Source organism: Bos indicus, chromosome 28 (assembly GCF_029378745.1).
Source record: "Bos indicus isolate NIAB-ARS_2022 breed Sahiwal x Tharparkar chromosome 28, NIAB-ARS_B.indTharparkar_mat_pri_1.0, whole genome shotgun sequence".
Taxonomy (NCBI): Eukaryota; Metazoa; Chordata; class Mammalia; order Artiodactyla; family Bovidae; genus Bos; species Bos indicus.
Window position 1 is genome coordinate 26443848 of NC_091787.1, and position 24807 is coordinate 26468654.

Consider the following 24807-nt stretch of genomic DNA (forward strand, 5'->3'; position numbering starts at 1 on the left):
CTGCTGCCCTCAATCTGGACACCCTCCCTGTTTCCAGCCCATCTGGTAAACACTTAGTCTCCCCTCAGGGTTCAACTCGTGAGTCACCTGGATGAATCCTTGCTTGATCCTCCATCCTTGGGGCCCTTGGACACGGTCTTCCATCTGAACAGGGCAGAGAGGCCCTGCTTGCTCCATTAATCGGGGTGGTGGGGGTGGGGGCACACACCCGTCTCCCCAGCATAGCCTGAGCTCCTTGGCATCCACACATGCTGGAATAAATCCTCTCCCCTCCCACTCACAGCCAAGTCAGATCCCAGCCCTCCTTCGCCACCGGTTAATTCACTACAGGCTTTCATTCGAGCTATTAAAACATTTGCCCTCTGGCCCCTTTCCTAATCCACACAGAGAAGAATCCCTGTCTCCGGAGTGTTCTGTGGTTGCCCAGAGCTGGCACTCAACAAACAGATATTGAAACAAAGTACTCAGAGCAATTCTCTCTGCTTAGATTAGAGCCCCACCCCATTTCACCCCTGCCCCAGTTGCTCCCAAATTGCATTCAATCTGTCAATGATTTAACAATTATTTCTTGAAGGCTGGCACACACAAGGCCCTGGGCATGCAATACATGTTCCTGACTCCAGGGGTTAGTCTTAACTCCTAGGGGCCACCATGGCCTTGTTCACCTTTGAACTCCCCAACTCCTGTCCATCCCTGGGCCTGGCTCAGCTAGGCACCCTGTAAACATCTGCTACCAGGCCAAGACCACTACTGACCCAGGCCTGCAAGCCCATCCAGGGCTGACTGGCCCTACAACCAGCTACTAGGACTAGTCTGACACAAGAGTGTCCTGTGAGATCAACCCCACTGAGACAGCAGGACAGAAAGTGTGTACTTCTGTGCCTGGAGCTTTCCTATTCCCCATTCAACTCATGAAACAAAAAAAGAATCTGACATATAAGGACTCATCCCTTGGAGGTCCTGTTTATTCCTGAACCCCAACCAGACAGCCCAGCAAGACACATCCCACTCCTCCACCCCACCCCAGATCCCTGAGGCCCATTTCCCAGGCTGGAAAACGAAAGCACTGTGTGTGAGTGCCCCAGAGGTCAGGGCACCTGACATACGAACAGCCGGGAGTCCTGGCTTCCAGGGATGCCACTGCCGGTCCACGGAACAGGATGATGCTTTTTCTTGCAGCTCTGGTCTTCGGAGCAGAGCCCCTCTGCTGAGGTTTTTCCGAGGAAGCCCCAGTGCTCTGTCAGCCCCATTCTGACCGAGGGCAGAGAGGAGCCAAGGCCCCAGGGAAGATGCTGCTCCAGGTGGCCAGCGATCATCAGGTGACAGGGGACAGACTCGAAACCAGGACTGGGCCTGTCTTGCAGCCAGCATCTCTGTCAGGACCAGGGCTGTTGTACGGCTGTCCTGAGCTCGCCAGAAGGGAAGGGACAGAGCTGAGTCTACTGTCAGGGGGCAGAGAGAGAAAGCGCCCCCAAACGGCCTGCCCGGTAAGAGGTCCCCAGCAGCTAAAGAGAAGTTTGGTCCAGACTCCAGAGCTGAGCAAGGTGGGTAGTGAAGGGGAGGCAACTGGGCTCTGGTGGGTCCCGTCTGGATCCTGAGGCCGCCAGCATCAGCCTTCCCCACGGCATCAAAGGGCTGCTCTCCCCCGCAGAGGGGTGACACAGCTTCAGAGCTTGCTCCGCAGGGCCTCTGCTGGGGGCCGCTGCAGCCGCCACACCACCCTCACTGGCTCGGAGGCGCGGTCTAGCTGGCGGAAGCCGCCCAGGTCGCCTGTCTGGCTGTACTGCTGCAGGGCCGGCTGGAGCACCGTGATGGGGATGCTGAAGTTCAGGTGGGGGTATGTGGCCCCCGTATTATTGTCCCGGGTGTTGCTGGCGACAATGCCTGTTCAGAAGACAGAGAGGAAAAGAGGGCATGAGCGAAGGCTCAGGGAAGGGAGGGAGACCCACCTCTATCCTGGAGGCCCTGGGCCTGTCGAGGGCGGGGGTGCTGAATACCCCTCACAGTGACAGACACCAGGCTTCATGTATTGACATAGGCCCCTCATGCCCCAGTCCTCCTTCCTGGCTTTACTTTCTCCCTAACGCTATCAGTATCTAACACTATGTCTCACTTATTTTGGTATTTTTCTCTCCAACTTCTGTTATCTTTCAGCTCCATGAGGGCTGGGCTGCTGTGTTTTATTCATAATCTCGCCAGGACCTGAAAGAGGGCCTGGGATAGCGGGACCTCAACACGCACTTGTTGAGTGAATGAATGAATGAATCAGACTCACACAGAAGTTTTGGGTGGCCAGCTCAGTGCATGTATATGAATTTTTTGAAGAAAATTTTAGGAGTCTTGCCCAAATAGTACAGAGTTCCTGTACATCCTGGACCCAGCTTTTCCTTATGTCACCACACCACATTGATCAAAACCAAGAAATTAAGCTTCGTGACATGCTATTAACTAAAGGACAGAACTCACTTGGATGGACCAGGGTTTGCACTAATGCTCTTCTTCTGATCCAGGATCCCACATGGCATTTAGTCATCATGTCTCCTGGGTCTCCTCCTATCTGAGTCACTTCCAGTGTCTATCTTCCACAGCCTTGACACATTGAAGAGTACAGGTCAATTATTCTGTAGAATGTCCCTCAATTTGGGTTGACCTGATGTTTTCTCACGATTAAGACTGAGGTGTGTCTGGTCTGGTAGTCCAGTGGTTAAAAATCTGGCTTACAATACAAGGGACACCAGTTCAATCCCTGGTCTGGGAAGATCCCTTATGCTATGGGGTAACTAGGCCCATGTGCTACAACTACTGAGCTTCATTTCTCCTACATTTATTAATAGAAATTCTTCCATAAGGGAAAGCTATCCTTTGTCTCCATTTTTTAATTCATTCAATATTAACTTATATCAGTATAGACTCACGAGTATTCATTCTTTGCTTGGGTTACAATCCAATACTACTACTATTTGTTTTGTTGCTCAAATTGTTCCAACAGGAGCTCCTTCACATCAGCTCTTGGGTTTTTCAACATTTGACACACTCATCATTTGGTTTTTCTTAGGGTTTGCTTCCTTTCCAGTACCACAAAGCAGCCCTGGAATCAGTCAGTTCCTGGTTCTTTTTATTAGAGAATGACTCTTAGAAACCAAGATCTGGACTCTCGGCATGCTCATTGCAACTGGAGTGTCACTGGCTTCTAGCCCCTCTCAGCAGACCGAGATAAGAGACATATGTATATACACACACACACAAACTCATGCATACACACATTTATATTTATCTCTGTATCCATTTATCTGTACACATCTTTTAGAAGGTCAACCAGTATATGGGAGAAAGATGGAATTCGGACTAGGATGAATGTACCTAACTGTATTTCAAATGAATCACATAACCATTCTGAAGGGGAAGGAGCTAATCTAAGAAACTTTGGAAAACAGCTTTTTGACTGGACACTTTAAGGCTAAAGAACGGTACTCGCTCAAATATTGTCTTCTAGTTGGTAAATATGTTTCTCACAGGGATGTGGTTAGGAATTCTGAAAGTACTTTTTTTGTACACTACAGTTGAAGAAATAAGTAAATCTACTGCAGCTAGCAACAAAAAGGCAACGTTTCTCATATGGGAGAAAGCAGTCAGAAGTAAGGGAAGGGGAAGGCTTGCATGAACCCTGTGTGCTGGACTGTAGGTGGAGGTATCCATATGGACTCATGGTTGGCTTTTTTTTAAACAGATTTTTTTTTTTAAAAACTTAACAAAAATTTTAAATTGAAAGATTTAACAAACACATATTTATTAAAAAAAAAAAAAAGAGTTCACACTTTCTTGTGAAAAACTGTAAAGTCAGCCAGTGTTAGGCCCACATATCTTTGTAATGAGGCAAGAATGTGCTGGAGTTGAGTGGTGTTCACCCCGTTTCTCCTTTGTCCTCCACTCACTGAAGATATGCACTCACTCACTCACTCACTCATTCATTCACTCATTCACTTTACTTGCCCAACTGGTAGGTTGGGCTTTTGAGTTTGTGACCCTTGGACTCATCCAACTACTGAGTTTCACAGATCAAATGATATTAAGTGACTTACCTGAGGTCGTGGAGTGCCTTAGTGGCAGAGAAAGGACTAGAACTCAGATCTCTTCCCTCCAAGCCCAGCATCCACCCTCTCCGACCTCAGAAGCACCACAGTCCAAAAAACCTTGGCTAATTAGCTCTGGGCATAAGGCCCATCATCCTTCCAGACAGGGTGGCTGCTAGGGCTGGTCACTGGGCACTCGTGGGTGGGACTGAGGCTCTGGCCAGGGGAAGGCCGGGAGAGGGCCAAGGGGCTGGTTACCCAGGAGGTGCCCGGAGCAGGCAGAGAAGAGCGGTCCCCCGCTGGAGCCACCATGCACGGCACACGTGGTCTGCAGCATCACCGGCGTGTCATCCACCCGCACCACAGCCGACAGGATGCCTGAGGTCACCGAGGGCCCGCAAGCCTGGCCGAAGACGCCGAAGCCCACTACACTGACAGCCTCACCTGCCAGGGAAGGAAGGAGGGTTAAGCTGGGGAGCCTCCTCCGTCTGGCAGGACTCACACCCTCGCCAAGCCCCCCCCCACCCCCACCAATCCTCTCCGAATTTCCAAACCCTGTCTGCCTTTCTAGTTTCTGCTCAGATGCCTGTTGCCTCCATGAGAACTTTCCCCAGGCCCCTACAGAAAGAGGTCAGGACCTCCACTGTATCTGCTCCATCATTTCTCTTCAGCCCTCATTCCCCTTCTGGACTGGGTAGTCACTTTTTAGGATTCCTAGCATCTAGCCAGGTGCTCAATACATGTTTGTGGAATTAACACCCAACTCCTAGGACTAAAAAGTCTATTGGTGAAAATAAAACCCTGACAATAACTACAAAATGGGCATCACCTTCCTTCACCAAGTGCTTTACAGGCAATATTTCACCCAGTCCTCACAAGACCTAGGGGTAAGTAGCATTATCCCCATTTTACAAATGTGGAAACTGAGACAAAGAATATGAAGTTGCCTGTCCAAGGATTCAGGGCTAGTAAGTGGCAGAAGAGACGCCAATGCAGTGAGCTCATAATCCTTGTTACGTAATAACAAATCACATCCACAAACCAAAACATCTGGTACTTCTGTGGCAGCATCACAAGGCCTTTCACTCCAATCATGCCACTGGAGCCTCGCAGACCAGCCTGCAGTGTTATAAGGAGTCCTCAAGGTTCAGCACCTCCACACTACACTGCTGCAGGGCCTCAGGAAAAAGACATGCTTTATCTTCCGCTGGGAATTCCACCTGCCCCCCAGCACCGTGGGCATGCTGAGCACAGCAGGGAGGCCTCTAAGAGCAACTCCAGCCAAAGCACTGTAACCAGGATGCAACGAGGTGCCAGCTTGACTCGTTACTCCAGCAAGGGTGGGGAAGGAAGCTGATCTGAGGGGCTGGCCCCTGATCTGTAGGCTTGATGTGCCCAACACTGATTTTCCAAGGTCCTTTCCTGACCAAAGGGACCCTTTGTTCATTACCTTCATGGAAATGCTCAGCAGGCACAGGTACAGGGACACCATCTAGGTCCTCCTCCAGTCTCACAACTGCTATGTCATAGGGAGACGTCTCCTGGGTGGCAAACACCACACGTCCCCAGATTATGGCACTCCTGGATACAAGAGAAACAAAATGACAGGCTAGCTCTCCCAACCTTTAGCACTGGAAGGAAGCAAAATAATGAGTAACAGTAAAAACCACGAACTCGGGACTCAAAAGATTTGGTGTTAGCCCTGGAACATACCTGCAAGCAACTCTGGGCACATCACTTAGCTGTTCTGTAGAATTTCCAAGTATGCTTTACCAAGCGCAGAGTACCTCTATATATGGGTTCCTGCACGTTATCATGATCACAGACACCCAGCACCCAGGGAGCGCTGTGGGCCAGGCCTGGTGTTAATGTTCTATGGACATCATTTCATTTAGTCCTCAGAGCAGCCCCATGAACTAGACACTGGTATTATCTCCATTTCAGATGGTGCTTTTGAGGCCCAGAGAGGCTGAGTAAATATATCTCACAGTCACACAGTTAGTGGGAGAAGGCAATGGCACCCCACTCCAGTACTCTTGCCTGGAAAATCCCACGAATAGAGGAGCCTGGTGGGCTGCCGTCTGTGGGGCTGCACAGAGTAGGACACGACTGAAGCGACTTAGCAGCAGTAGCAGCAGCAGCAGCAGTTAGCGGGAGGAGCCAGGGCTGATTTTCCCAGGGTCTTCCTTTTCTCCCTCATTTGATACCAACAGTCTTGTCATTTAGTGGGACACACATGATACAATTTCATCCTCTGGGTCCGTGTTTATATAGATGCTAGCACTTCTATAGCTCTTACTATGTGGCAGTAGCAAGACTTTACATGTCAATTCCTGGGAAAGCAGCTTAGACAGATTAAGCACATTGCCCAAGATTATGCATGGTTGCCTGTTACACACACTGCAGGAGTAGCTTCCAGGAGACCTGGTGGGTTCCCTAGGACCAAGAGTATGTTGGGGTGGGGGACGGTGGGAGGGGGGAGGAATTGGGGACCACACACAGAGGAAAATTCTCAGTATCAGTCTTCCCTATAAAGTCATGGCCATCCTGTTGATTGTCAAGAGGGGATTTCTATGGCAAAGCCAGGCTGGGTTAACCTTGGAAGTTCAGTAGAGGCATTTGGGAAGATCTGAGCTGAGAAGTTGGGTTGGACCACGTACAGGAGAACAACAGTTACACCAAGGTGCTATAGTGCTTTGCTTTGGCCTAGGTAAAGTACCTGGGATTACAGAAGAAACAGAAAGAACACGTATTGGAAAATCAAGCCAAGAAGCTGAGGCTGCCGACTCCACTGTCAGAGCAAGTGAAAGTACATGACAGCAGGAGTGCTTTCCTTGCAGAGAGGGGACAAATGACTGTCTGAAGTTCTAAACTGGCGGCCAAGACCACCCCACAACTGTTCAAAATATACCTATTTGCCTGGGCCCCACTCTAATATTATTATTAGGTGGAATCCCATATCTGTCATTCTGATCCAGAAGGGATGTTCTGGTTAAGATCTAAGAGATAAATCAAGTAAGAGTAACAGGCTCCTCTCCTACTCCAGAAGGGTGGCACCCTGGGCCCCTGGCATTTCACTAGGCATTCAGGGGAAAGAGAACAGGGTTAGGAAGACTCCATTCAAGGGCCTCTGGGTGTGTGTGGGTGCAAGGCTGAGACAGAGGAGTTGCCCAGAAGGAATTCAGACTGGGAGTGGGAGCTCAGTGATGCTTAGTCAGGGATGCTGAACGGCGCCACAGATCTCCAGAGTTGCTTGGCATCTTGCCCAAGTCCCATTCACCCTCTGCCAGGAGGCACAGAACTCCCTACTCTGGGGTTCTGAGTACCAAGGATGAGAGGAGGGTCCCAGGCCCCTACACACAGTGCACCTCCAAGGCATGAGCCTGAGACCAGAAGGCCTCCATAGTCCTCAGGATTATGACCTGAGGCCTGGAATCTAGTCCTGACAGCTGGTGAGGGAGTGGAGTGCGGGCAACCTTCAGGGCCTTACTTGGGGGTAGTGGAGTGCACCAGGACCCTCGCCGTCTCCCGAGGGGCCACATGCCGGCAGGTCACCACGAGATGGGGCGCCACGGCCACTCCGGAGCCCCAGACAGAACCACACTCCACCAGCACGGCCGCAGCTGCCCAAGGGGGCCCGGGGTCTCGGTATCGGAGGGGCAGGCCCCATGGGGCACCCATCTCAGGCGGTAGGAGGGCAGCCAGGGCGGCAGTGTCGGGGTGAAGGCGGCAGAGGGCGGCTCGGGCTACGCTGAGCAGTGGGGCGGCGGCGCAGAGCAGCGTGAGGCCCACCCACTCGCGGGCCTTCCAGCAGAGGGGTGCAGCCACCAGCGCCACCAACGCCCCCGCGGGCCGCGACGCGAACACGCCTCCGCCCTCCGTGCCTGGCAGGCAGCGGGCATCGGTGAGCAGCAGCGGGCCGGCTGAGTTGCTGAGCACACCGCGGCTGAGCGTATTGAGAAAGATGTCCGGGCAGAAGGCCCCGAACGGGGAGCCGCAAGCCAGGAGCGGTGCGCCCTTGGGCACGTCCCCGAGAGGCGCCACGGCCAATACCGGCCCTCGCTCCTCCGCCTCCTTCTCCATCTCCGGCCGCACGCGAAGCAGTGCGAACCACCCCAGCGCTCTCAGCTGGTCCTCCTCCTCTTCCTCCGACACCTCATCATCCGGTGCGGCGTTTGCGAAGCGCCACTGCTCGGCCTCCTCGCCGCCGAAGAGGCGCACGAAGTGGCCCCGGAAGGCCGGGCAGCTCAACAGCAGCAGAAGCTCGGCGGGGCGCGGGGGCTGCAGTGGCCGCCCGCGGGGCCGGGCGGGCGGGCCGGGTTCCAGGCCGGCGCACTGGGGCGTGCACAACCCCGGGCGACCCCGCTCCGCGCGGCCTGCCGGACTTGCGGCGGTTGGGCCGCACTGCACGTGCAGGCGCAGGTCGTCGCCGCAACTGTCGCCCGGCAGGAAGGCGGTGCTCGCAGCGGTCAGCGCCCCGCTGCCGGCCCGCAGGAAGGGGGTGAAGATGCCCCCATGGCACAGCACCAGGCCCGGGCGACGGTTCAGGATCACCCCGCTGCAGCTCCACGAGCCTGCCTCGGGCTGCCCTGCCCGGGAGGCGCTCACCACGCAGCCCGCCTGCTCAGCTGCCCTCATGGCGGGCCCCCACTGACGCCCCATGGCCTCCGGGACGGCACACCGAGGGCTTCCCGGAGAGCGAGCGAGTGAGCAAAGACCACGACCGGAACCAGCTGACCCCACGTAGCGCCACCCAAAGCTGGAAGCAAGAGGCGCAAGCACTGTCCCAGGGCTTCCTTGTCAGGCCGGATTGGCTAAACCCCATTGGCTGGGCAAGGGGCCGAGTCCTGATTGGCTGCTGAGGCTAACCCCGCCTTTCCCCGCCCTAGACCGTTCAGGTCACCAGCGCAATGTAAGCGGGAGCTGTAGGACCGGAGGACGAGCCCCGGGAGAGTGACAGGAATGTGGCTTTTACCGGGAGATAAGGGCGTGCTGGTCCTTCGGAGCCTAGTCTCGTCTCTGTTCGCTGAGCTGCAGGAAAGGGAATACAAATGTGTGGTGCCGTGCGTAGATTTGCCCAGTCCCTAACGGGTCCCTGTCAGTATCTGCCCAGGTGTAGGAGACATCTGACCTCTGATCCCTGGGATAAGACGGGCAAAGAAGCCGTTCAGTACTTTGAAATTTTGTAAGTAAACCGTACAGCAATCCACTAGGAGATAATAGAGCTCATAAGATACAACTCGGGTCTTTTGATGCCAAAGACCACGCTACCAATCTCATGGAAACTGGATTTGCTCAAAATAAAATTGGCCTTCAAAACTGATAAGCAGTTGTTGTTTAGTTGCTAAGTAGTGTCCGACTTTTTGTGAACCCATGGACTGTAGCCCGCCTGGCTCCTCTCTCCATGGGATTTCCCAGGTAAGAATACTGGAATGGGTTGCCATTTCCTCCTCCAAGGGATCTTCCCCACTCAGGTCTCTTGCATCTCCTGCATTGGCAGGCAGATTCTTTACCACTGAGCCACCAGGGAAGCCCAGGATAAACAGTAACTGAAGTCAAAGTTTTAAATTACACAACCCTATAGTTGGCAGTATACACATTTCATATAAAGACATTTATATGGTTTATATAGTATTTATCTAGGTTAGGGGTTCCTTTTTCTGTAAAGGGCCAGAGTGTAAATAGATCATGGTTTGTGAGCCATGTAGTCTCTGTCTCAAATACTAAGCTCTGCTGCTGTAGCGTGCAAAAGCCAAAGGAGTGGGATGGCTGTGTTCCAATAAAATTTAATTCAAATTACAAAGAATTCAAATTTTTTATCATTGTAGCATGTCACAAAATTGCACTTTTTTCCCCCTCACAGGTCATACAACAGGCAGCAGGCCAGATCGGGACCACAAGCTATAGTTTGCCACCCCTGATCTTTTCCAATGAAGTCACCCTGAAGGCAGAGGAATACAAACAAGTGTGTTTTGGATATCCCTGAAGCAGACACCACAAGCTAGACATTTTATGAAGGTCTGTTTATCATACTATCAACTAAAGTACACATTAATTTTAATGGAATTATTTTAGGAGATATTTATGTCAGCATTAATGAAAAACATTCAATTGCTACACTACATAACCTTTCTAGTCAATTTTTAAATAAATTAATGCTGCTTGGTTTTATCTGCAACACAATACAGGGTAATGTTCAATATTTCCAGTCACACAAACCTGTCTGAGAAAGGGAAATGATCCATTATAGTATGAAGCAGTACTGAAATCAGCAGTTTTCCCATAGCAGGTACTGTCTTCTTTTTCTGACACAGAAGATGGCTTATCACAGTAAAATCTGACTATCCAACTTCCCAGCAATTAAGAAAGTGTTTCTTTCCAGAGTGATGCTCAAGCCTCCAGCATGAACTGTTTGCATCAGGTTTTTCTCTATTTATGACACAGCACAGCACAGTCCTGACCCCCTGAGTGCTGGGCTCATTGACTTGGCCTTTAATTTTTATGCTCTGATCTGACTCAAGTAGCACAAATAAATTTATATAAACGTAAAACCCATGCCATCATTTCACAGTATGTTTCAAGCTCAAGATGTCTCCGGTAATTTAATACTCCGGTAATTTAAAACGACCTGCTGCATTTTGCTTCCCATTCTATTTTATCCCAGTACTTAAATTTTAGAACCTTATTTGGGTTTTTTAAAAGCAAAGCTTCCTACAAGCATACTAAATGCTCAAGCATACGTTTCATTACTTTTCCTATTTTGCAAAATGTAACATTTAACTGAATCTCTCCAATTTTATATCAAATGATAAAACACGGCTAAATTGAACCCAGCCCCTACTAGTGTGTTAATATATGGGATTTTGTACAAAAAGTCTGCCATGTCCATCCAGTTGCAGAAATAACCACCAATCCTGGGACCACCATTTGTTGCAAGGCTCACAAACAGTACTCAATTTATTACTTGTAGTGGAATGTGTAAATTGGCCTGGTCTTTCCACACACTCACACCCTGCATCCCCTCATAAGCAAAGTTTGTCTCTCTTACCTGTTGTATGTTCATACTCAGAACAAGCCAATGCCAAAAAGGAGCAAGATAGAAAATTTGTTTTAACTTTTTATTAAAACACTTTTAAGATACAGATTGACTCTCTTCTGTAAATGACTGTTTTATTTTTCCTGAAATAGGACATATACGCACTCTGATAAAACAGAATGAAAAGTCTCAATTCATGGGAGTTCCTGTACAAAGCTCTGATCCTGTTAGGAGCCGAGCTCCTCACAGCGGCTTCTTTCCTCTATTTTATTATAGGAACTGTGTTTTCTGTGGGGCAAAAAACAGACAGGCGCCACTTGATTTTTCAATCCCAACTCTTTCTCCGGTGGCCAAAATAAACCACTTTCACAAAGAGCTGCCCTGTGTAGAATCCATAGTTTTCTAGCTTGCTAAAAATTGACTAGGGACAAATAGGAAGAAAAAAAAAAAAAAGAAAACTAACACTGAAGCAATCACACCTCTCCTATCTCTGGACAGAGAAGTATGGGTTACCTTTAGCCAAAGGAAATCAAAAGTATGCAAGTTAACTACCTAGTTCATTCACCATTAGCTAGATTTGTTCACTTAAGGCTTTAATCCCTTTCCAAACCAGCTATGCTTGCTAATAAATGAAAAACTTGCTCTTCCCAGCTTTATGCTTCGTTGAGCCTCTGCATTTGGTACCTAGCTGTGAAAAAGTATGCTTTCCCAACAGGTCAGTACTGAAAACTAACAATGCAAAATCCAACTAAAGAAAAATACTCTCACCCCAGGAATGTGTAATCCACACTTTCCATGCTCTCACATTAAAAGCAAGAATCCACTGAATTTAGTTCAGTCCTCTGCAAATAAGCCTCAACATCACAATTTTCAGTTCTGAGAAAAATACCTCTAATTTTTCATTAAAGAAGATATCCTTCCACATGAAGACCATCTCTTATCCCTTCATCCTTTACTACAAGGGTAAAACATTGGTTAAGATCATGAAAATCCGATTTCACACCTGACATTAGGAAAGTGGAATGCTATAAAAATAACCCTCATCACACTGCTGGGGACACTGAGGCTTTTATACCAGGTGCTAACTGACAGGTGATGCTGGCTCAAAAGGAACAGCTCAACACACAGTTCTTGGATTAGAATTTCCCCAGGTTATTTCTGGCCTGGAGAAAGACAATTTCATAACACCTCCCACCCACCCCCAAAATCTGGAAAAGTTACAGATGATAACCTTTAACACCAAAAAAAAAATTGATAACCAATACAAAAAAAGAGAGTTCATGAAGTCCAATAAAGAAACCAAATTCTGCAAGTGAAATAAATCTTTCCTAGATTCAAACAAATGCTATAATATCAGATGTCGAAGTTCTCAACTCACAGAATTAAGAGTTCTTAAGCTGTTAACTTTGTCCTGTGTGACTCTCCTATTGAGAAAAAAATTTCCCCTAGAATTTGCAAAAATGACTGGGACACACCTGTAGTGTGTGACAACATGGGAGATGTACTCAAATCTTTCATGAGGCCAAAGTCACTTTTTACAACTGAAAATGAAGAAGGTGCTACAGAAAGAAATCAAAGTTTAAAACTGCATAAAAGCAAAGACGGGCTGAAATTGGTAACTTATTGAGTAAAGACAGTAACAATAACCCAGGCTAGAACTAACTCCTCCACAGTGACCCATCTGCTATCCATGTTGGGAGGAGACATGACCGGAGCCCGGCACGGTGGAAACCAGCCTCAGCGGCGAGGCTGGAGTTCTGCTCTTCCCTAGTGCTCTGTGCACAGGGTGGTGCCACCTACTAAAGGCAGTCAGGGACACGGGGGAGCCTCTCTCACCAGCCTGCTGTTCACTTAACTGAGCTCTGGACTCCAACGTGTATCTGTGCATAATTTTATGAAATATTTAAATGCCATTCACTAGATTAAAAAAAAAGAAAAGAAAACTCTGGACCAAGTATATTGTGAACTTAAAAAAAAAATTATGAGGAGGGTCACCAATTACATTAACAACACTTTCTTTAAAAAATAGAATCACTTTCTTTTGAAATCAACCACAGTGGTGAGACGTGTTTTTCTTTCCAGGTGGCCCGTGATGGCACACAGCTCTACTCGACAAATCCTGCCACCTCCAAGTCCCGGGGTGCTGACCTGCACCAGCACGTGGGGCAGCATTAGCTCCCAACAGTGTGGAGAAGAGCACATGTCACCACTGGGCAATGAGAGAGCAGACAGAGACTCTTGGCTTCTCAACGCCGGACACGGTCGGAGAGCTTTCCTTGTTCTATTAGAAAAGTTCGTGAGGAAGCTGTGAATAGGATCAGTCCAGAGAAGTAAAACTCTTTTATTTCCACTGTCCAAACATCAGTCAATATACTGGGAGAGCCAGCGGAAGCCCTCGCCGTATCCTTGCCTCTTGAGCACACTGCACATGAACACTTCCATGGGGCGGGCATTCAGCTCCTTCAGGGTCACATTCCCCTAGGGGAGGAAAACCAACATGTTAGCATTTCCATGTGGAGAAGCTTGCGAGGGTGATGACAAAAATCACTTTCTCCATCGTCAGAAGCAAATCTGAGCAGGGATTAATTACAGAAATGTGGTCAAGGCCACTGGGGTTCATGCTTTCAGTAGAGTCCTACTCCCAGATTCTCTCACTGTGAAGCACCCTTGCTTTGAACACACAAACTGGTTCATCTGGAAAGCTATGGCAGCAAACCAAGAAAAGCATGTTCTCTTATGAACAAAAGAAGTCCAGCATTTCTTAGAAATAAGAACATTCTTACTAATACAAGTATTCAGAAATATATACGAATGACAGGTTATGTCAAGAAAATTAAAAATTCAAGTGTGTGTAAAATGGAAAACTAAGCTAATGAAAAGAAGTATTTCTAGAAAGAACTATATAACCAAGAAGAGGCAAGACTAAGGAACCATGCAAAAAAGTCAGGAAGCTATAGATTCCAGAAAAGCAAATTTTTAAAAATTAAATATACCAAACCTTATGCTGAAAAGACCAGGATGCCTATAAACTAGAGCTGATCTGGATTTTTCTCTCACAAGCATACTTTTCTGCAACAAGATTCTACTGATCTGGAAGATCCGTGTTCTATTCCTGGTTTTATCACTGACTTGCTGTGTAGACCTGAACCAATCCCTCTTAATTTCCTCATCTCCAAACAGAAGTAACAGTCCTACCTCTCTCAGCAGGAGCACAGAGAATAACCCGGTACTCTAATTTCAATGCTTAGAAAATGATATAAATGAGCACTCTTCATAACCTGAAATTTCCAGTCCAAAAAAATTTCTAGCTAAAGACTCTTTCAAATACCTGAAGAAAACTCTCCTTAGAAAACACGGGAAGAAAGAACATGCTCCAGCCTTCACAGTCTACAAATCACCTCTAGAAAAACAATGTTAAGCCCAGTTACTTTTAAAAGACAAGTAAATCTAGATTGCAAAACGCGAATGTTTCAAAAGCTGTGAGTTGCCTTTATAATGCATCTGCTGAAGATTTTTTCTCTTACCTTTCCTGTGGTCTGTCCATAAAGCCCAAATATCTCACGGAGTTTTTCTTCACTGATTGCATCTGTTCTGTCAATTTTGTTCCCCAAGATAAGGATTGGCACGTTGGATATTGTCTCATCTGTCATTAAAGCCTAAAGCCAAGATTTAAAAAAAGAGCTGGGTGAAGCATCTATAAAAGCCCACCAGACAATGAAGATAATTTTGCCTTTAACTTGTCTACAAGGTACCAAATGCAGAGTGAAAATCTGATCATACTTATACTTGAGTGATTAACTAAAAGTTAATCTTGACATTATATAACACCCTTATCTTTAGGCAAAAAGCCCCTAAAAATTACCTTGACATTAGTTTAAAATTCCCCAAAAGCTTCAAAACAATTATAATGTAAAGTTGTGTCTATTTGTAAAGCAGCAGAACCTTAACTCTGAGCTAAATCACTCAACCACAGACCATCCTCAGCTCTCCACTGAGCATTGGCCAGGAAGAACAAAGCTCTGGCTACACAGCCTCAAAGAGACTACAGGAAACCCCAAGTATTCACTAGATGCCCCCTGTGTGCAACATACCGTCCCCAACAATGACAGGAAGACAAAAGAAAGGGAAGACACATCCCTGGCTCAAGAAATCCTCACTCTATGTTCGTCTCTCAATAAAGCACGGCAAGTGGATGATTACCTGTCACAGTGAATAGGAAGAGAATACAAATACTAAAAGGCACTCAGGAAAATAAAACAGTGACATGGACTTAAGCAAAGTCTTAACAAAGATGTGGAAACTAAACTGGACTCTGAAGGAGGGGCAGGGTTTGGATAGGCAGAACCCAAAGAATGAAGAAGATAACCAATGGCTTTACAGTAGAAAGAGTTCATAAAACCATACGGAGTATCACCTGGCTGGATTAAAGCATTTATGTTGACGTGTCTTGACAGAGTAAATGAGTTGGGATGGTATGACAAATATTATGGTGCCAGTCTGAGAAGTTAGCTGCAATAGACCCTAAATCCAGGAATTATTAAATAGAATCTACACTTTCAGTACAATGAATTCTCAAATAGTATCTATCTGTGGTGCTCAGGTAAGGGATGATGATCTAACCTAAGATAGCAGCACGTACGGAATAGTGCAGCAAGCATTCTGGAGAAAGAAGTGAAAAGACTGATGTCTAAATGATAAGACAACACAGGAGCCGAAGCTGGCAAACATTTCAAGCCTAGGAATCTATTTCACTGACAGGAAGAGCTAGGAAAGGATGGCAGGATTAAAAGGATAAAGGGAAACCTACTATGAACATCTCAAGTACCAAGAAATGTTAGACAAAATCAGAGTAAGGAAGTTATTCATTCATTAAATAGTAACAAAGTGCATATTATATGCCCAAGGCTTTACTAGATATGCTGCTAAGTCACTTCAGTCGTGTCTGACTCTGTGCGACCCCACAGACGGCAACCCACCAGGCTCCCCCGTCCCTGGGATTCTCCAGGCAAGAACGCTGGAGTGGGTCACCATTTCCTTCTCCAATGCATGAAAGTGAAAAGGGAAAGTGAAGTCCCTCAGTTGTGTCTGACTCTTTGCAACCCCATGGACTGCAGCCTACGAGGCTCCTCCGTCCATGGGATTTTCCAGGCTAGAGTACTGGAGTGGGTTGCCATTGTCTTCTCTCTACCTAGATATGGGGGTTTCACAAAGAAATAAGACAAGATCCCTACATCTAAGTTTCAGTGGGAGAGACCTAATAAAATCAGTAAAAACAACAGATGCTGGTAAGATGGAGAGTCTAATAGTCTGAGAGGTCAGAGAAGGCTTCTCAGAAACAGTCATACCTAAATTGTGGGATCTCTTAAAGGACATTTAGAAATTTGCAAGCAAAAGCGGGTAAGGGTCAGGTGAGAAAACCAGGAAGAGACAGTTACTTCTGAATAGACAGTTACTTCTGAATATTCAAGGGAGGGCAAGTTGTTATCTATGTTTGGAATGTAGTTCAAGGTAGGCAATGGAAAAGCTGGAGAAATAAACAGAACAAAGATTATAAAAGAACTTATGTGCTATGCAAAAGAGCTGTAGATTTTATCCCCAGACTGTTAAGAGATCTACTCAAGGATATTAAGGAGGGCAAAGACAAGTAGTATATGGCAGGGTGGTGGTGAAATCTATAGTCATTCACTGCGTGTACAGGTACAGGATGGGTAAGACGAATAGTTCCACTCTGGGAGGACAGAATTGGTAGGCAGAGTTTCTAATAAGTAACACTATGTATGAGGTTGGAGCTCAAGAGAGATTCAAATAATAGAAACCCATTTGGGGGTCACTGGCATGATGGGTTGCAGATGAAAGAATGGGACAAGCCTGGACCAGCCTGGGAAAAAGTACAGACCCTGGGGAGCACCTAGATTTAAGGGCTAAGCAGGGGGAATGGGCGCTTGTGCCAGGAGTCAGAGAAGTATCAGCCAGAGAAAACACCAAAACCAAGAATGTAAAGGGGAGTTTACAGACAGAGAGAATGACGAGTGCCAAGGGGTCAAGTAAGGGAAGGATCATAAGACTACAGCTTCAGATTCAACAAACATACTTCCACCAGAGAGAGGTTCAAATTGCCAGACACAAGAATGCAGAGAGTTATAAATCAAAGAGAAAGAAGAGGCAGAGTGACACAGTATGGATTATAAAGGCAACGTTACAGAAACGATCAAGACAAGAAAAATGCAATGTTGAAAAAGGAAAAAATCCGACATGAATCCTAGTTAATATCAAAAAATGCATGTGACCAAAACTGAAGACAGAACAGCCTGTTAAGGTCTAGGAGGTCACTCAGTGCCAAAGGCTGGGCAGGTACAACCTGAGAACACAGATTCAAAAGCACAAAGAACTCTAATATCTCCTTTAAGGTTTCACTATGCCAACACATCATAAAGAGTGAACATACGTGATGCGTGAAAGGGAAAGACATTAATTATGCTGGGAAAACAGGGATTAACTGCAGAATGTCCTGAGCAAACCGCACATAGAATCACCCTGTGATAAATTTAAGCAAAGTTAATTTACTTGCGTTTAAGACAAGATTCCTCAGAACATTGAAAAATAATGTTTTTGATTTTAAAATACTTTCTTCCTGTAGCTAGGACTTTTACCAAATGTTAACTGGAATGATTAAGTACTGGCACTACTAAGTTGTATTTCTTAAAAGAAACAGAGACCAAGAAAAGAAAAAGAAAATATAAACATACGTTAAGCTCAACTTTGGATTCCATAAGTCGAGGATGATCTGCACAGTCCACCAGAAAGACAATCCCATTAATTGCTGGGAGGTAATTTTTCCAAACCCGACGTGCTAAAAGAGAAAGTTTGCGGTTGCATCAATTTAAAAACATATATGCTGAATATGAATAACTTAATGGTCTATGAAGTAAGCAAATTCTGGCCAGGTTTCAATAGCATTAAACTCTGTACAGATTCTCCAAGTCCTAGCCAGTATTAAGTCAGAACAGAGGACGAATAAACTGATGGTCCATGAACTGAATCTGATTTATTTAAATACTAAAATCAGGGTTTTCTGCCTGATTTTCTGAAAAAGTACAACATCTGGCAATCCCACGCCTATCAGTCCACATATACTGGGTGGATAATAATCAGCGGACTGAGCAGTGGCTGCCCCTTTACATGCGGCTTCAGTTCTTGTCTGTCAAAGTTTCCACCACTTCCTACTGTCTCACTCCCGATTTCACTCACTTAAATGACCTACCTCACCCCAGAACCATTTTAGTTTGCAACTTCTGAGTTAGAATATCAGGATGCAAATTATTTATCCATATAACTGTAGTCCCAAGTTAGTTCCTAACTAACCAATTTGTAAGCGTACTGACACTTTCATCCACTCAGCCCACAGGGAGACAGGGCTTGCCAGGTGCTTGACGTTTCCAGCCAGTTACCTGTCTCCTAATTTAACCCAGTGTGCCTTATAAATTTCAATTTTTGGTTTATAACATGATGCGACAATGATCTGGGAAGCAGTGCTTTAACTGTATTATAATTTCTAAGCCATTCATTTCTATGGGATGATTAAGGAAGCATTTCTACATCAAACATTTAACAGTGGTCACTTCTGAAGAGTGGGACTGTGAAGGAGAAGTTGGGGGAATTTCACTTTTACCTTTCAGATTTGTATACTCAACATATACTGAATTTGCTACGTTAATCCTGGACTACTTTTATAAGTTAAATTTTTAAGTTATACCAAAAAACAAAACCAAAAAAACCGAAAAACCCTCCCAACAGCATCTCAGTAATTTGTGTAAAATGTAGCAAGGTTATTATGGAAAAAAATGTTTCCGTTAAGTAAATTTTCCTCAAACAAAACTATGGACAAATTTTTCTTTATAATGGGGTTATATCCCAATAAATCTATTGTAAATTGAAAATCTCCTAAGTCAAAATGTATTTGATAAACCTTCCAAATATAGCTTAACCTAGCCTACCTTAAAAGTGCTCAGAACACTTATATCAGCTTATAGTTGGGCAAAGTCATCTAACACAAAGCCTATTTTATAATGTGTTGACTTTCTCATGTAATTCATTGAATACTATATGTTTGTATGAAATGCTGTATGAAGAAAAGCACGGTGCATGGGCACAGAATGATTTCAAGTATATCAGTTGTTTACTCTCGGGATCTCATGGCTGACGGGGAGCTGCCCAGCATGACGAAAGGCTGTTTTATCGTAAAGTCAAAAATCTTAAGTTAAATCATTGTTAAGTTGGAGACCATCTGTACATAAATGCATTTCCTTTTCTACTCTTATCAAAACCTGAAAGCTAAATTTATCACACCAAATAATATACAATTCCCAATTCAGGTATCTAAAAACACCTCCTCCTTCTGCATTCTCCAGATGGTCTCAGTTCAGCTTACAACTATTTTATCTCCGAATTTAAATCTGTTAAGTGGCTACAGATACTTCTGAAAGAAGCAGAAAAGATACCATGCACCGTTCTCTACCTGAATGAAAATGATACAAGCTTATTATAGGAAAAAAGGAAACAAGATCATCTGTAGCCCTCCATCAATACATAGCCACTGCTGATGTTTCTGTACATGTTCTTTCAGTCACGTTTTTGTATAAGTATTTTATGTGCTGATGATCATTTTACATATATGATTTTGTAGAATATAAATATTACATGAATAAAGTAAATGTAATGTTAATAAAATCACTGACTATAAAGTCATGCCAAATGTAAAGTGGGCATCCATTAGATAAAGATGCCCCAAATTCTGCATAAACACCAGATAGGAATCTGGGAACCAAGCAGACATAGGCTGAGTAAGGCACAAAGCACTGAGGAGAACAAGGCAGAAGAAAATGTTCCATCAACGGCCCCAAATGGGGAGAATACACAAAATATCAGTTCAGATCAAAGTGATCACAAATAGTCACTCTACTATCTTTGCAACTCTTGACAAATTTAAAATGACTTAAAATTACAAATAATTTCCTACATACACTCCACTGAATAAATGATAAAAAAGAGACATGATTAAATTCAACATGTGATACTGTACTGGATCTTGTTTAAGAGAGGGAAAATGTTTAAAGGAGCTTACCAGAACAAATGACCAAAAAAAGGCAGTATACACTATAGAGTAGGTAAATGAAACTTTCTGGGTTTGACAATTATTATGATTATGTAAGGGAATATTCATGTTATTAGAAAGCAATTTAAAAGGTATATATGAGACTCTGCTTTGAAAAAGGGGAACAAAATGATCCAGAAGCCAACATCACCCTTCTACTGAATCATCTCTTACCTTGCTCATGCCCACCAAGATCAAAAGTTGTAAAAGTCATTCCAGCAATTGTCAGCTCTTCTGATGCTGAAAAGTAAAGGAAATAAATAAACTTCTCCAGCCAACAAGGCCAAGCTACCAAAATTATAATCCAATACAAACGTAAAACCTAATGAAGCTTTCACTTTGTAAAGAAAAGAATACAAGGGTGAAAATACCCTTCAATTATTTTAAAAAGCCAAGTCTCTTTTTCTCCAAAGTGCTTGCTACTCCTTAGAAGTAGATATGGGAGATGTGTCCCATGGCAGGACTAGTGAGAACAGATAGTGACAAAGTTCCAGAGGTCTTTAGATTCATGGGTATGTGACTTGAGCGTGTCCTATAGAGAATTGTTTGTCAAGTCTTCTGGGGCTTCAGTAAATAAAAGAACTGCATAAATTGGAGATCCATCCTCCAACCCTGACACTAACCCTCAAATAACAAAAGGTCACCAGGTATTTTCAAACCTACTTGGATGTAACGTTGGAACATGCTGCCCCAGTCTGTCATCTTTGAGCATGTGTAGAAGAGTGGTTTTGCCTGCATTGTCCAAACCCAAGAATACAAGTTTTCCAGATTTCTTGTAGAGTCCTAAAAAAGAAAATAATAATAGCATAATTAGCTCCTACACAGCAAAATCTACCTATGTTTAAATTGTTTTGGGAAATGCACAGCATTTGAAATGTGTATTTCAGGGAAATGGCTTTACCTAGGAACTGGAGCACACTGCTGAAGCCATTGTAGATCCACTCAAAGATGAAAGACATTATTAATGCTTACTCCCTGTATAAAATAGGAAAGCAGCAAACATTAGCCTTGTGAATGCTGATATACTTCTGGAGACGTTAACTCGCATTTGCTGGCCTTCATGCATGGTTAGGGCCCCATATTTTGGACCTAAAAAATCAAAGGATTTTGCACCCTGGAGGGCAGTGGAAGTCTCTGGGGTACTCAGATCTGCATAAACTCCTGATTTCCTATCAGTTTCCAATCTATGATACTCAGAGCACTAGGTGTTAAAGATACACTTTCCTCTTTCACTGTATGACTCACTTCTCCAGGCACCTGCTCATTCACGTTCCCTAGATACACCACAGCTGTCTACCAGTTAACAAAACTTCTAGGAAATCACCCTCATCAATAATCTGGATCAAAATGTCACACTGATGTGCTAACTAGAAAACAAGAATAAAAGGCATATTAACCCATTCTTGTAAACAACTCTAAAAAACAAGCTCGCTAAAATCCTACTAGCTGGCACAATTTGCACTGCTCCATTTACCAATTCTATCTCTTCTTTAACAGTATTGTTTAATCTCTTCTATAGATGTGTCTCAAATTAGAAAAAGATGACAGCACTATGTTGGAGAGCCATGAAGAGATAAGAGAGTCCAGTCATAATGTGAATAATTAAGACTCACCTAACCCATTTTACAAACATGGACTTTCTTAAAATAAGAAAATGCATTCAGGACATAGAGGCAGGTTCCTACCCAATTACATACCTCAATACTGATATTAACAGCACTTTTTCTACTGTTTCCCATAAGCCTAGACAAAACAGAAGACGACACAAAGCTACTAAAAGGTATACATATACTGGGAATAAGCAAGAGGACCTCTAAATGTAACCGTAATAGAATCCAGAGCCAATGGTGGGTGTTTAGTTTTCTGAGTCAGCACTTCCTGATCACACTGAATGTTTGCCTCAGCACCAGTTTTGGTGCAGAAAAAAGAATGATACCCACTTTCACTCCTCTCCAACAGCAAGAACACCTGAACGCAAGGCTTTACACTAGATATGGCCAATTGTTATCAAACAAATTCCCTGAAGTTTTATTTTTTTAGAAAAGTAAAGGTTTACTGTAAAAGGGTTAACTACAAAAACCTACCTATATTCATTTAAAGAATGAGACAGTATATGTTAGTTTTCTTTTTCATCCAATTACTGTTTTTGTTTTGGTTTGGTTTTATCAGGCCTGTGGCCTGACCTGTAAACTTTCAGGACTGCTTAGTGCTTATCTTCTATGGCTTACCATAGGTGGGTCAAAAGAAGCTTGGGAGTTTGGGTGGGGGTAGAGACTGAGGGAAAAGCTTTTATACAAAGATACTAAATAAGATTTTTTTGCCTTCTTCAACAACATCAAAATATATTTTGGTAGAAAAACCAAATTTAGTATGTTAAATAATAGTTGTGTCTGGAAACTTAGTCTCTAAGAAGGCCAATGACTTAAACACACTTACAAAGTTCCTGTGCTTAAGTTTCCACTGTTGGTAAGTAAAAGAACAATGTGCCTCTCCTCAGCAATCCTACCAAACCAGTCATCCTTCCCTATTTTCTTTCTCTACCACTTGAAGTCTACCTTTAGAAAGCATGTCTCATTAAGGTCACTCCCACTGATTTCAACTTTAAAACCCAACGCATATATTCATTTGTACTACAATGGTTTGCAGTCAGTACTTTATAGACATTTTGTAAAGTTTCACCACATCATTACAGAAGTGTACCCAACTAGATAAATTCTCTGGAGGTGACAGAATGGCAGAAAATCCCATTTTAAGGAATGTTTCATAATTAACTGAACTACTTTAACTCTCCAGTTTATGTTCCCTTGATATCCCTGTTTGAAAAATCCTATAATTCTTCCCTCCAAAATGAAGGTGATGTTAAAAAATAAAAAACCCCCTTATTGGACCCAAAGAACCTCACAGTAGTGCTACCCAAAGAGGAAATGGCTCTGATGGTGCCTCCATCCTTGAGATCTTAGGCTTTGCACCCTCGAGTGAGTCGTTTCTCAGTTTCTAAGGTGCCTGTACAAACATCTCATTTCAGCCTCACACTAACCCTAGGAGGTAGGGATCCCCGGCTTCATTTAACAAGATGAGGGCGCTGATGGTCCCAGATTAGTTAGCTTAACCAAGAGAGCTCAGCTGAAAAGGTAACAATGTGAAGACTCAAACCCTTCTATTTTAATGCCAAAGTCAAAGCCCTTCCTTTTAATATCACATAAAATTCCAATGCAAATCACAAAACTGCTTCAAAAAAAACTTTCTTAAACCACCAGTTACAGCTATGATAATCCAATGTTTTCATCCTTAGAACTCATCACAACTTTTAAACCATAAGTTAAATAACTAGCACTTTATTTCTTTTCTAGCCTTGACCCACTTTACAATCCTTATGGCATCTTATGGCAAATTAGCTTAAGGGCTCTAACTACCAACAAAAGCATTGCCAACGTACCTAAAATTTGCAAATTTAAGGACGGATGATTCAAATAAATGAAGAGCACGAGACTGATGATCAGTCAATAAAAAAAGCTATGCATCACTTATATTGCACATACTCGTTACTTATATATGCTCCGAGCAACTTTAAGACACTATTTCAGACAGATTTGGGATAGCAAGCAGCTGGCTTTTGGCTAGGAAACTCTGCTTAGCTGCAGGGTAAATGTCAAAGGGCAGCCCCACTGCGAAACTCTGTAAAGCCCCGTTACAACCTAAACAGATGTACCGAAATAAAAGAGAAAAGACAAGAACAAGAGGCAACACTAACCGAGATTTTTTTCCCATGCACTGAAGAGAGGGAAAAGGAGGGAGGCGGAAGAAGAAAACACGGGGTTCAACCCAGGACAGCAGATGATAATACAAGTGTGGCTGAAGTGGGGGTGGGGAGGGCCCTCGACTAGGAGCCAGGATATCTAGTTCGAACGGTCACACTTGCTATCTGCGGGGTTTTGAGCAATTCACTATGCCTCTACAGGCCTTAATCTCTGTAAAAAAAAAAAAAAAAAAAGGATAATTATCAAGACTTCAATCCACCCCACCGAGGGCTGAGAATCATCCGACACAGGGGATGTGAGGCCGATTCGTAAACCCGGACGCACAGTAAAGACAGGAAAACTGGTATCCTGCCCAACAGCTGCCAAGACCCCCGAGTGAAATGCGGATGGACCCGATACCCGTGAGGCCGGCAGGGAACCAAGCAGACCCGGCCAAGCCGGCCCGTCCCCGCCCAGAACAAGCCCCGCGGCCCCACAGAACCGCCTGCGTGTCACTTCCTCCCCCAACCTCGCCTGCGCCGGCCTCCACCCAGACCCTCCCTGCCCGCCACCTTCGCGCCTCCGGCCCCAGCTTCCTCCTTCGCCGAGGCCCCCTGACTCACGGCCCAAGGGGTTCCTCCGGCGGCAGCAAGCGGCTTGGACCCTCCCTCAGAGCACAGAGCCCAGCAGCACCCGGGACCGCCAGCTACTCGCCGGATATACGTAATACCCCCCCTCCCCGGAACTTCCGGGCGCGTGCTCGTCCCCACCCCTTCGTAGCGTCACGGCGCGTGGCCATCCGGTGCCGCCCTA

General features: G+C 45.0%; 2 protein-coding genes across 5 annotated transcripts; both read right to left on the reverse strand.

The window, feature by feature from the left end:
- Nucleotides 1–930: 930 nt before the first annotated feature.
- On the reverse strand, nucleotides 931–9383 carry TYSND1 (trypsin like peroxisomal matrix peptidase 1). 2 transcript variants are annotated; one of them, XM_070782289.1, is made up of 4 exons: nucleotides 7561–9362; nucleotides 5521–5651; nucleotides 4329–4514; nucleotides 931–1884 (listed from the first exon to the last, which is right to left on the reverse strand). In XM_070782289.1, the coding sequence occupies exons 1-4, from the start codon at nucleotides 8730–8732 to the stop codon at nucleotides 1667–1669; spliced, it is 1707 nt and encodes a 568-aa protein (XP_070638390.1). In that variant the 5' UTR covers nucleotides 8733–9362; the 3' UTR covers nucleotides 931–1666. The 2 variants fall into 2 exon arrangements, with proteins under 2 accessions (XP_070638390.1, XP_019809428.2); XM_019953869.2 differs by lacking the exon at nucleotides 4329–4514 and having other exon boundaries at nucleotides 7561–9383.
- Nucleotides 9384–11223: 1840 nt separating this feature from the next.
- Nucleotides 11224–24724, reverse strand: SAR1A (secretion associated Ras related GTPase 1A). 3 transcript variants are annotated; one of them, XM_019953872.2, is made up of 8 exons: nucleotides 24618–24721; nucleotides 24009–24225; nucleotides 21159–21232; nucleotides 20921–21040; nucleotides 20432–20497; nucleotides 17853–17956; nucleotides 14631–14762; nucleotides 11224–13584 (listed from the first exon to the last, which is right to left on the reverse strand). In XM_019953872.2, exons 3-8 carry the CDS (start codon nucleotides 21214–21216, stop codon nucleotides 13468–13470), a joined length of 597 nt encoding a protein of 198 aa, XP_019809431.1. In that variant the 5' UTR covers nucleotides 21217–21232; nucleotides 24009–24225; nucleotides 24618–24721; the 3' UTR covers nucleotides 11224–13467. The 3 variants fall into 3 exon arrangements, with proteins under 3 accessions (XP_019809431.1, XP_019809429.1, XP_019809432.1); XM_019953870.2 differs by lacking the exon at nucleotides 24009–24225 and having other exon boundaries at nucleotides 24618–24724; XM_019953873.2 differs by lacking the exon at nucleotides 24009–24225 and having other exon boundaries at nucleotides 24567–24702.
- Nucleotides 24725–24807: the final 83 nt, after the last annotated feature.